The 13587-nt window shown below is 35.1% G+C and overlaps 2 protein-coding genes across 2 annotated transcripts in view; both read left to right on the forward strand.

The window, feature by feature from the left end:
- LOC130455473 (uncharacterized) overlaps nt 1–1024 on the forward strand; it is a 49245-nt gene extending 48221 nt beyond the window's left edge. Inside the window, exon 6 of the mRNA XM_056804863.1 lies at nt 909–1024. The gene's annotated coding sequence lies outside the window, so the exon portion shown is untranslated. The remainder of the gene's footprint in view (nt 1–908) is intronic.
- Nucleotides 1–13587, forward strand: part of PKD1L1 (polycystin 1 like 1, transient receptor potential channel interacting) — a 165844-nt gene that overhangs the window by 13952 nt on the left and 138305 nt on the right. Inside the window, exons 2-7 of the mRNA XM_056806269.1 lie at nt 909–1252; nt 4109–4300; nt 5443–5562; nt 6736–6904; nt 7765–8004; nt 8304–8436. Coding sequence (XP_056662247.1) covers nt 909–1252; nt 4109–4300; nt 5443–5562; nt 6736–6904; nt 7765–8004; nt 8304–8436 — 1198 coding nt within the window. The remainder of the gene's footprint in view (nt 1–908; nt 1253–4108; nt 4301–5442; nt 5563–6735; nt 6905–7764; nt 8005–8303; nt 8437–13587) is intronic.

Here is a 13587-nt window from a genome sequence, read left to right on the forward strand (position 1 = left end):
AAAAATTAAGGCTAAGAGAGATTAAACAACTTGACCAGTCATCCCCAGCTAGTGAGTGTTTGGGACAGAATTTGAATTCAGGCATTACTGATTCCAAGGCTAAAACTATAATCCTAACACCACCTAGCTTCTCATTACACTAGGAGGTGGGATAGCTAACTGTACTTTGTGTACTGGAGAGATGGATACACTGATAACTGTCTTCTTGTCCTTTAAAATAGTTTTGTTTTAGCTATGTTAATGGATTCCAAAAAAAGTTTTTTTGTTGGAGGCAATGAGTCAGTAGTTCCACATAGACATAACCCTTAATTTCTTATTATCCATATTGTAAGAATATAGTCAGAGACAAGCATTATTCTTAAGCCAAGATGAACTTTTATTTTTAAATGTACATCTGACTCAATAGCTCTGTTATTATTGGCCATTAAATCCAAATTTTCTCATAAGGTTGTTGGCTCATGGAGAAACTTTTAATGCTTAAAATATCTTGATAACTATATTTACCCTTCAGTATTTCAAGGAATTATAACTTTAACAACATGGAGACTACCAGTACAGATCACAGTCCTTCATCCCTTGGGAGATGATCTTAGTGAACTGCTGAAGTTGAAAAAAAATTCATCATCTGGTGGCTAATGTTCTGCTAATGAGCCTCTGGCACTAGGTAGTAGGTTGGTCTTTGGAAACCAGATATCCAGCTTGGCATTGGAACTATCCTCACAGGCCTTCTTGCTTGGCAGGGTCTGCCACAGTTAGTTTACCATTGGCATAGTTGTCTCTAGATCAGAATCAAAGTTTGTGGTAGAACTTTTTGGGATATGGGTAATGATTTAAATTATTAATGATATGGCTTGTTTTACCTAATGGTGAGAAATCATATTCTTTCATTCATTTTTCTTTTTCTATAGATCTTTCAACACAATATTTAGTGTTCCTGGCATATGTGATTTTGCTGCTTCGGTATCTAATCCCCACAACTACATCTTCTTCATTCAATGTCTTCCCGGGCACATCAAAATAGGAGGTTCAGTTATTGATGGGAAGCCTGATTTTCCACCAAGGAGGAACCACAGTCGCCTTTGGTTGCCTGAGAACAGACACTCCTCTCTGGAGCTGGGATTTGGTGTTCATACTTCCTCAGATAATATAACTTCTCTAGTGTTTGATTTTGGGGATGGTACTGTAGTTCAAGTCAGCATCAAAGAAGGGTCTGATGAAGTAGAAATCATTGCTTATCACCAATATAGAAAAGGTATAATATAATTTTATAACCAACAGAAAAATGGAAGGAGAATAAGTTTGTGGTACATAAAATAACCGATGCTTGAGGATGGAGGATATAATATTGGAAGCAAAAAAGATAACTTACTGTTTTCCTTGCCCAACATTTTTATTTTTCAGACTTCACTTCCTTGTTAGATGATCTCTTGTTTCCAGTTAGACTATGGAAAACTGTCTTGGAACCTCTTTTCTTTTTCTTCTTTATTATCTCACCTGGTAATCTCTGGTTAAAATTAAAATTCTCTGGACACTATATCTTAATTTATAATTATTTCTTAAATAATAAAAGTAGGCCAGAGAAATAAAAGGCACCAACCATGTGTGCTGGTCATTCCTTTAGCAGCCTTCTCCCTGAACTGCCAGCTCAGAGCCAGACCTCAAGTGCATCTGTGCTACCTTAGCCAGCCTTGAGTTGGCTCACCTGCTCTGGCACAGTCTTAGCTGACTTTCCCAAGCCATTTGCACAGATATGGGCACAGCTACCATTCTTCTAGCCAATTCCTCTCTCTGAGGCAAAAAAGACTTACTTTTTTCCTCTACTATAATTTATGCTCCTTATGGCCTCCCTTTTCTGAGCTGCTTTTATTTTTTTATTTGGATGACTCTGACCTCAGTTCAGACAAGAAGCAGATCTTCTGGATGCCAGGAATCACCACACAGTCTTTAGTTTTTTATTTAAGTTGAAAATTTTTATTTAATTAATTAATTTAGGATATTTTTCCATGGTTACATGATTCATGTTTTTTCTCTTCCCTCCTATACCCCCGCCCCCCATAGCTGATGCACAATTACACTGGGTTTTACTTGTGTCATTGATCAAGACCTATTTCCATAATATTAATATTTGCACTAGGGTGGTCATTTAGAGTCTACATCCCCAATCATATCCCCATTGACCCATGTGATCAAGCATTTGTTTTTCTTCTGTGTTTCTGCTCCCACAGTTTTTCCTCTGAATGGCCACACAGTCTTTAGAATGACTATATTGCACCATTATTGGGTCTCTTAGCATGGTAGGGAGGACTCCATCCATCAACTCAGAGAGATATGGTTCAGAGGTTTAGAAATTAAGAACTTTTGCTTTCAAATCCAAAGGTTGTTTGGGTTCCAGAAAAAAAGGGTACAGACTAGTATTAAGTTTCTACACTAATTAGCTCCCATGTATCCTATATCATCTCTATGTAGATGATTCCAACAGTTGAATATCCAGTCCTAGTCTCTCTCAAGCTATAGTCACACACCATCAATTATTTCTTGGACATCTGTCTAGTAATAGATGTCTTATAAGCATCTCACTCACATGTTCAATACAGAATTCATAACTGTCTACTCCAAATTCTCTTCTTTTTATAACTTCCTTATTATTTTTGAGGGCAACATTATCTTTCCAGTCACTCAAGTTTACATTTTTGGTACCATTCTAGATTTCTTCATTCTCAGTCACCCTATTTATCTAATTTATTGTCATATCTTCAAAAGTTCTGGAGTATAAAGTCCTTTATCTCAGTTTGCCAACAGTCAAACATTCATTAAGTATCTTTTATGTGCCAAGCACTGTGCTAAATGCTGGGAATACAAAAACAGGCAAAAAATAATCCCTCATCTCCACTTCTTGGTTTCCCTTTCTTCCTTCAAGTCTCAATTTTCTCTACAACTTTTGCAGACTGACTTAAACCTCTCACTTTTCCTCCCTTCCTCATAGATTATCTTCCTTTTACTTTCTATAGTTTGTACCTTCCTAGTATAAGGATTGAGGTACTGGGGATAAGTAAGGGTTTGTAATAAGGAATTGAGGAGGTAAAGGGATAGAGGGAATATGGAGGCTGGTGAGGTAAAGGGAGAGGTATACACTGGGCTGAGGGTTACCTGTTGCCACTCCCCATTAGAATATGAGCTTTTTGAGGTTCAGAAACTGTTTTTGCCTTTTTTTTATTTCCAGGGCTTAGCATAGCGCTTGACACAAAATTAATACTTATTAAATACTGCTTACTGCCTAAAAGACCTTAAATATTAATTCATGATTTATTTCTACTATCTGTGGTTCATTTAAAATAAGACTCCCTTAAATCTCCATTATAGTAAAATAGTTTGTCCTAAAGTAATGCTCAGTTATTGGTTTTTTTTTCCTCCTTAATGTCTTATGAAGCCAATCCATTTGTAAAGTCCATGTTGATGTTAGGATAAGAAATAACTAATTGGAATGATGACATTCACCATTTAAATGGTGTAGCAGTGTTTAATCCTCCCATCCCAATAACACTGAAGTTCTGAGGAAAAGTACACATTGCTTGACACCATCATCTGCTCTGCCACCAGTATGTGAAATCACAAACCACACTCACTTTTTGCTTCCTGTATGCATCCCTAAAGCCTCATGTAACATTCATACTCACTATTTTCCTATGCACATGCAAGCACAAATATTTTTCTTCCTTTAGAATATCTACTATTTCCCTCATTTTATTCCCCCATTCCTTGTCCTATGAGAACATGTTTTCTATCTCAACCTGATAGAAATCAAAGATTGGGGGAATTCAAACACACTTAATACTTAATCGATGCCTGCATGGTGTCCTCCTTAAGTCCTTCTGTTTACATATTTAATGTGAAATAATTTCTTTAATTTTTTGAAAAATTTTTTTTATTATAAATGAAATTATCCTCAGGAAGGCATTTTTATTATATAGATTCTCATATTTATCATATCTAATAATAGTACTATAAAAGCTATTTCAACTTTAAGTATTTACTATGTTTAGTTGTATTTATATTTAAATGTTTAATTGATATCCAAACATATATATGTAATGTTATTTCTTTTTCTCAGAAGGTACATATATGATCAAAGTGATTATTTTCAATGAGTTTCATGGCACTGAAAAGGAGTTAGGACCTTATTACATAGAAATATCTCAAGAAGATTTGGTGGTATTCATGAATTCTAGCAGTGTCCATAAGGATGAAGTTATACTTTTCTCCAGCACCTTCCAAAGAACAACAACTAGAATATATACCAGAAGCATGAGAGATCATGCCACCTCTGTGAAAGAAGGCAAGCTCCTCATTTATCTTTAATTTGTACAACTCAAGTTCCTATTAACCATAAAGGGAGTTTCTTAAGATATCATGTTATGGGTACCTCGCTCTGTATATGAAGTTCTTCCTAACATTTATTCTTAGCTTACTCACGTGATACTTTATAATTCACAAAGCATAGATGTGGAGGGAAATTATAAGATGTAGAGCTTGAAGGAAGTTAGAGATCCTTTAGTCCAAGACTTCCGTTTATAGATGAAGGAATTAAGAAGTGACATGCCTAGGGTCAAACTTGATGTAGCACAGCCAAGACCTAAACTAGGCTTTTGACTGTAAATCAGTGCCTCTTCCAGTGCTTAGAATTTATCTAAGCTATCTATTTAGCTCAAAACTTTCATGGTATTAAGATACAGGTAAGATATGTGTTTTTTATATATTTTTTATTTTAAACATTATTTTATTTGGTCATTTTCAAATATTATTCATTAGAAACAAAGATCATTTTCTTTTCCTCTCCCCCTTCCACCACCCCTCCCTTTGGCGATGTGTGATTCCACTGGGTATCACATGTGTCCTCCATCCAAACTCATTTCCATGTTATTGGTTTTTGCATTAGGGTGTTCATTTAGAGTCTCTCCTCAATCATATCCCCTCAAACCCTGTTGTCCTCTGCTTGAGGGTAGTGTTTTTTTCTCCTTGATCCCTGCAGGTTGTTCAGGGACATTGCATTGACACTAATGGAAAAGTCCTTTACATTCAACTGAACCACAGTGTATCAGTCTCTGTGTACAATGTTCTCTTGGCTCTGCTCTTTTCGCTCTGCATCACTTCCTGGAGGTTGTTAAGATGTGTGTTTTTTAATGATCATCACAATCTGATGAAAGAAGAATGTTTTAAAACTAATTGGTTAGTGGAGCAGCTAAGTATCACAATGGATAGAGTTACCAGGATTAGAGTCAAGAGGACTTTGGTTCAAATCTGGCCCCAGACACTTCCTAGATGTGTGACCCTGGGCAAGTCACTTAACCCCGGTTGCCTAGCCCTTGGCACAAGTCTTCTGTCTTAGAACTGAAACTATTAAGTTTTCTATTACATAATATATGGCATTTTATTTTTCATATTTAGGATCTGTTGTTATGCATAGATTTTCATCTATTTCTTCATATGATATATTTTTAATGGCACCAGATAGAGAAAGTGGTTGCCTAGCTTGGGCCAGTGTGAATGTTCAATATCAAATGCAAGGTGAGTGATTTCTGCATTCCTACATCTCACAAAGTCTTTATAGTTTGTTCAAGCAGTACAGATCTTAGAAAAACATAGGTTTTTTTTTTCACCTCAGCATTTCTTCAAGTTTGTTACCTGCTCATTGGCTTCATTTATCTTTAGTTCTCTCATGAAAAATGGATTTATACTGTGCCTGTTTTAGACCAGGTGCACACTAATCCAGAATGCAAGTTATTTAAGAGCTAGAGAGATTCAATGAGGCAAAATGAAAATTGGAAGGCTAGAAATAGGCTAGATCAATTGAAATAAAAAAAGCTGGGCTGCTTTAGTAATAGGAGGGCTCCATTATTCCATCTTTGCTTAGCTATTGCAATCCCTTCTTGTGGCAAACCATTACTCTTCATTGCTACTCTCTCCAAATTCTGCCTTTTATGCTAAATGTTGTAGGTCAAGTAAATATTATCTTTAAACATTGCATAGTTTTTCTTCCATTTTCTTATATTTCCTTCTCATCTTCACCTCTTGATATTGTGTATCAATTCCCATCCCTTTCCTGGCATCTCTAGTTGTTACTATTCTTTTACTCTTTAAGTTGTTTTGAATTTGTATCAACTTTGTATTTACTTTTACCTCTAGATGTATTATAATTTTTGCCTTTCCTACTCACTACAATTTAATCTCCTTGACTTTGCAGAGACTCTTTTTCTTTTGATTTTTTTTTATCCTTGGGGCCTACCATAATGCCTTGTATTTATTAGGTAATTTATATATACATACACACACACACACACACATATATATTTGTTGGATTGACTTGAGAGAGCTGCTAAAAAAACTTAACTATAGATTACAAGTCTTGCAAAATAATTCTTTAACTCTTCCCTTTAAGCTTTCTTCAAATGAGAAGCCCAGAATAAAAAAAAAGGACTGACTGCCATTTTGTTTTTTATTGTGATGTGTGTTTGATTCAATCAAAGTTCATATATAATATTTTTGCCTATTTTCATACATTGTTATTTATATAAATTTATACATACATTGTTGTCTGTTTTTATTATTTAATTTAAGAGTCATTCATTATGGAGTCTATGTAAAAAAACAATTGGTAGTAACAACTCCTGAATTAGCTCATTTATATCTTTGTTGCTTTTCTTCCTGAAGTATTTGTAACCTCGATTCTTTTTACTACAGCTGTTTCTATCTTTACTAATGGAACAGTATTTGCCACTGATTATGAAATCACATTTTCTGTTCTTACAAATGAAACAAGTCCACTTGAATTTGTTTGGCATTTTGGAGATGGTTCATGGGGGAGAACAACTTCAAGAAGTATTAAAAAAAGATATAGCATTCCCAAGAGGTATGTAAAATTGGTCATATGAGACTTCAACTTTCTATCCTTTTTCCAACATGAAGACCATTTGGATAATTATGATGGTTTAACTATACTTTAGCTCTTCAACATCTGTGGTCTCAGTGATGTGAATAGATCCTCTTCCAGCATTAATCACAACACATCCATGTCTTCTCATCCTAGGTAATTCTTGTCCATGTTCTCTAATAAATCTTCTGTCATGGATCTACCTAATACTGTTAAGGCTTTCCTCTAGGTCTTATATCATTCTCAGAGAACAGAATAGGAATTGAAGCATCCATATGCTGTCCTCTACTTCTTACTACATGACTAGTCCATCCTCTTTTCTAATTGCATATTTCCTGCTCAATATATTTTATCCCATACCTGGTGATTAATTTATCATTGGTAATATGCTATAGCCTACTTCTATCCATCATGCACCTCTTCGTTTCCCTTTAAGTCATTCATCATAGAATAACCAAAAAATATTGGTGATTAAAAATCAGCTTTTGTGTCAAGATACTTATTTTTGTCAATGCATAACAGGGGAAGTCAATAGAGCAATAGAGCCCATCACAATGGTAACCAGTCCACCAAACTGTCACAAGATGTTTTGTTTCTCCCAGTCCCAAATTTATATTCATGTTTTTTTGTGGTTCATTCTGTCTCTCTAAAATAACTAAACAATTTTTTTCCTTCCTGGGGCATTCTGTGAAATTCAGCTTCAAAATTGTCCATTATCTTTAGGTATTTTAAGATTGAAATTCCTTTGTAATTCAGACCTTGCATAGTTATACTAAATTTCATATATGTTTCTATTCTAGTCATTTGATTCTCCTCTCTGTGGCATTTCTACCTTTCAGGTATCATGTAATAGTTAATGCTGCCAATCAGATCAGCTCTGTCGCCTCTCACATTCACACTATCAGTATAGAGAGGAAAATTGTTCCAAATCGGCTTGTATCCAGCTCGTCAGCTCTGATAAATTCCAGTGTGAGTTTTGAGTGCAGAATCAATTTTGGTACAAATGTTACTTACTTGTGGAACTTTGGGGATGGTATTATCCATCTTGGGAAATGGACCGAGAAGCATATATATAAGAGGTAGGTCAATGATTATTGCTGGGTTAGCAAAACCTTCTACAAACAAAAGCCAAATTTAACTTCAAGCCAGGATTGACTCTCATGTTACAAGGCATCTGATGTTAGCTCATAACTCATGAAATATTTTCTGAGCACTCTATGTGTCTCCCTAATATGTGATATAATGGTAAACCTATTCCTAAAAATGATAATAATAAAACTAACAATATTTTAAAGATTCCCCAGCAATTGTAAAGAATTAAAATGATTTCTATTTTGCTATGTAACCTCTTCATTTTTATATATCTAATTTTTTTTAGGGGAGGAGAATTTACAGTGGAGGTTCTTATCTTTAATAGTGTCAGTTCTGCTGCTCTAAAAAAGCAAGTTTTCATCGTGCCCCAACCTTGCCAGCCACCTTTGGTGAAAAACATGGGGCCTGGGAGAATACAGGTATAGTTGAAGCTTTGTGAAATATTTTGGAAAACTTCAGCATACCTCCAGAATTTGAATCAACATTAAAACATAGGGAAAGCTTTGAGTTATGAAATGATGCTTTGTATTTTTATCCTGCTTCAGCTTATACAATAGGAGGGTTTGTGAAGGGGCTTCTGGTCTGTAGGTCAGTAGTGTCATGTGAGCTGGGAGATATTTCTATCAGCCTCAGATTTAAATGGAAAAGTATTATTTTTCTGACAAATGAATAGCCCCTTTCTTTCTGTATATTATACCTGGTCTTCAGCAGAGCTTGATTTGGGGAGTGGAAGATTTTTTTTAGAGTAGTACAGAGCAAATCATAGAACTTTTGGGCAAGAAAGAAACTTTGTGAACATAGGATGAAAAATAAATCTAATAAATCCAAGAAACATTTAGTGCACATTTGTTATGTTCAAAACAATGCTCTAGAAAAGGAAAGGATCATATTGTTTTGTCAATATTCCATTAATTTATTTCTTTAATTTAGTGCAATTGGACTTGGAGATTGCAAAGTTGATCAGTTGAAAAGTTTGATTCCCAATAAAAATTAACTCCATATGTGGGCAGATTCTTCACATTATTTTTCCATTACTATCAGATTTGTTGTCAATAATAGGTGCTTCACAGGTCAATGACTTCTTCACTGTGAGGACACTCTACCAAAACATATCATAGCCCCTTTTCCCATTAGGAATCATTCTTCTTGAGTTGCTATGACTAAATAGTTTATTGTCTTGTGGTCAAGCTTCTGGTGATGAACATTTCCCAAATTATGTAGGCTGTTTGTCAGAAAACTTAAATAGATAGAATTTTTTTCTTTTCTTAGAAAGAACTGAGCTAGGTTATGATTGGATAAATACATAGATTCCCAATCCCTTGATTAATAATACTAATATTACCATATAACTGGAGCAAAGTAAGAGACAAGAGTTAGATAGTTCTTATGAGAGTTATGGAGAGTTCTGTATTATTCTCAGAGAACCTTCTGGTATTTGATGTAGTGCATAAGTATTTTTTGAACATGTGATCAATAGCTTTTGACTGCTTTATCGAAAAGGGTAAGATATTTGATGAACAGAACACTGTGGAGTCAAATTTGTCAATGTCTGCTTTGCCAACCCTTACTCAGGCTTTGGTAGAATGGTCCCCGAGTATGAATAAGACATGGAAGAGATGGATAGGATGTATCACATTTTTGAGTTATTATCTTTAATTATTTCTTGTTCTTAAGGCAGAATAAAAATGGAATTTTGTGCTTTAACTAGAAGATTAATGAAATGCATTTTTTTTCTCCTGGACTTCTGATTTCATTGTTGTAGGTCTATAGTGCCAAACTCAAATAGAAATGATCACTAAACCATAGATAAGGATACTGGTTTGGGTGTGTGTGGGTGGTGGCCTACATATTGGCTTAGAAAACCATATAGTAGCATTTAATTCTTTTGTATTTGCATTTTTTTATTTTTAATATACTTTTATTATTTTCTTAAGTATTTCCTAATTTATGTAAAACAATTTTAATAATCATTAAACATTTTTAAGTCCCAAATCTCATTCTTCCTCCTTGCACTCCCCTGTCCTTGATAAGACAGACAATTTTATATCAGTTATACATGTGAAATCATGCCAAAATATTTGCATATTAGCCATATTGTAAAAGAAAACAGGAATATAAATTTGCCAGTGATATGATCACATCACCCTCTTAACAGTGTAAAAATTAAATTAGTTTCTACTAAAATATTATATTTTTGAGGTTTATTAAGGATTATTAGAAACCAAGGATACAAAATAATAACCACGTTTGTGCCCATGGCTGATTAGCCCATTCATAATCCCCACACTTAGTTTATATTACATGATTGCAATGGCAGAGAAGAGAGAGAGCGAGCAGGAAGCATTACTGCCAGTTAAATACCAACTGTGATCTCGCCAACCTGGGGACTCAGGTGAGATTATAGGGAATTCTGGGAAACACCAAGGACCTCTAGGGATTGAAGTCTAGGCTTCAAAATCTCCACTTTTACATTTTCCCCAATGCCCGAGGAAGACTAGTCTCTTTGATGGGTCTTGTGAACATACCAACATTGAAATTACAATAATTTGAGGATAAGAGGAAAAGAGAACAAAACCAATAATTGCTAGGCGCATTGACAAAAAGCCAATTGGGGCAGTCCCCTTTAAAGCATAAGTGTATACATACAAAACAAATGCATTCAACTCCACACAGTTCAAATCACCACATCCCAAAGTTCACTCTGGATCTTCTGGTATAGCGTGTGGTCTATGGAGGTGCCACGGGAATAATAATCATGTCAATTCATAGGTAAGGGGCATTGATGAAAGAAGTCATGTAAAAGGGATAGAATGGGCAGTCACATCTTGCCAAGGATTACTCTGTGGTCTCCCCAGCTACCACGCATGACTCTGTCAAGGCTTCATGTACAGATGGCCCCCAGCATGGAGGCATCTTCATGGTGTCTTCTCTAAATAGTTAACTTTCTGGATTTGGAGAGGTAGCAAGTTTCTTTACCTAAAATTACTCTCAAAAGGAATTTAAACTTTGCAGTTTAAAATAATAATAATTTTACATTCCTCCCCTGAAAAGAGTGATTGAAAAACATAGGGATCACTTAGGGATGCATGGCTGAGTTTTAAGGTATATGAATCAATTGGCAAGAAAAATAAAAAATATAAAAAAATACAAATAAAAAAAGATAATTTCTGGATGAAATATAGACTATCAAAGTCTTATGTGTAAAAATTCTAAGTAAAGGAAAAATAAATCTATAACAGGTCCTTGAATCAGGGACCAATTAAAATGATTTTAACAATGATGCATTTACCCACTCAGTAGCCAGGACAACAGAAAGTTTGCCACACTATGAAAGACAGAAAAGGGACTAGATTATAGGAGCCAGGTAGGAGCCAAATTTGAAATACTTGGTAGAATGTGGAACAAGGAAGACCTGTCTTTAACACATGTTAAACAGCTGCAACCTCCAACCTCCAACATGTTCAAGTCCTCTTGTCATGGCTCAAATTTTTCATCAACCCCATCAGGATTGGTTGGTATCTTTGACCTTGTGCTCGATTGGCACTATGTAGTTTAGCTTTGTGCTTCTTTGGCACCGTGCTGTGTGATGGCTCTTTTTGTATTCTCTTGTCCTGGAATCAGACAGAATCATTAAGCAAAGTCCCATAGATTTTTTTAAACAATTAGTGGCATCATTTTTATAGTTTCAAGCTTTTGGAGCATGCATTAACATTATAGAAAATATATTTTAAACTTATATTACTGCAAAATCAAAAAAAGTTAAAGAAAATCATAATACTGGTGATGTGCTTCAAATATAAAAGGAGAAAAAACTGAAATAGTATATTGCACATGCAAGAAAAATATAATAATAAGAGTTTTAAAATTCAAAAATATAGCTTATGATCATTGACACACTGTCAGCTAAGGAAATTTAGAAAACAAGGTTTCTCACCAAAAATGAGATACATTTTTTCTTCATACCTGGCCATGATCCACTTTGAATACAAGGCAAATGATTTTCACAAAGTAACAGTTTTTTATAAAGAACAGTAGTACAACAGGTAATGCACATTCAAAAGGTACCAAAGCCCCCCAAATTTACAATAGCCCACTTAATTACAATGGCAAACAAACTTACTATCATATTTCATATAAGTCTACTGGATGACATTTAAAGAAAATGGATACTTGTCACAATTTTTATAGACGTAGCAAATCTTTCAAACTTGGCAAATACATTTTTAAACAAAGTAAAACTTATTTGGGTCTAGAACATCATCAAGAAATCTAGATTGTTTTGGTGGAAGTAAAGTGAGCTGAAGAGTTATAAATGAGAGATATGCTCCTCTTTTGGGAGCCATCCAGGAGTACCATGCCCTGGGATTAACTTCCCAGCTCCTTTGGTATGAGACTGTGATGTCCCATTCATTCACATTTTTATAAATGTGGGAGGTGGGGATTATAATTGTATTTCACTTCAGCTACTAAAATGGACCTTACCTCCTGTTAGAGGCAGGCAAAATGATCAGTTGTTGAAAAAAAAAATCTAAAAATCATGTCTAAAGACCCCTTAAAATCAATTTGAGGTATTTAGCTCATTCAATTTTCCAAAGTTTGTTACACAATTTTAACCAGTTTCAATGAAGTCCATCCATCCTCTATGTGACAATTTACAAAGTTAAAATAGAAAAAAGGCTGTTTTTATATATGGACTTATTTAATAATATTTCTTCAGTATAGTTATAGAGGAAAAGCAACAGAATATAACAGTAGTTAAAACCCAGTACATTAAAATGATTCAGTGTAACAGAATAATAATGAATACATTAATATGTGAACTTAAAACCAACAAAATTAAATCTTAAACAAAACAATCAGCAAAATGCAATAAAATACAGATTTTTATAAAACATTGGAGTCTGAAAAGCCTTAAAATATATCCTCCAGTTTCTTTAAAGTTCTTTTTAAAAATATTTTTTATTATTTTTTTAATCCATTTAGATTCCACTAGCATTTCAGTGCTGTGGGACCTCCCATAGCAAAGGGGGGTTTTAGGAATCTCAAATTGGGAAGGCCCAAATAGCAAAGGGTTGCAGGGAGATGAATTTCTCCCCTGAAAGTCAGGTAACATAAGTAAAAGGATAAGTGCATTCAAAAAATATCCTTTGAAATAGGCAAAACACTGTTCTCTCATAGAATACTCCATATTTCCTATTTGGAAAAGTCTCTCTTCCTTCTCCTCATCTCCCCCCCCCCCCCTACCCCCATGGTCCCCTATCACACGGAGGCTAATTGTTGCTTAAGGAAAGAACACCCCCGTTTTTACCAGTTGGTTGTGATTCCTGAAGACATAGGGGCAGCTACCAGCAGCCTGGGTCCTGGGACTGGCCTGGGACATTCTGGGTCAAGAAGCTTATCAGGAGTAGAATTGCAGGGGCCTGGGGCTGGGAACAGACCCGGACCAGGTGAGCGATCTTGGTCAAGAAGGTCAGGAGGAGTGAGCTGAATCAGAAACAGCTTTGCGAGGGGGGCTGAAAAGCCTTGGCAGGAAAAATGTGGCTTAAAAAATATTATCTAGGCTATCTTTA

This window comes from Monodelphis domestica, chromosome 7 (assembly GCF_027887165.1).
Source record: "Monodelphis domestica isolate mMonDom1 chromosome 7, mMonDom1.pri, whole genome shotgun sequence".
Taxonomy (NCBI): Eukaryota; Metazoa; Chordata; class Mammalia; order Didelphimorphia; family Didelphidae; genus Monodelphis; species Monodelphis domestica.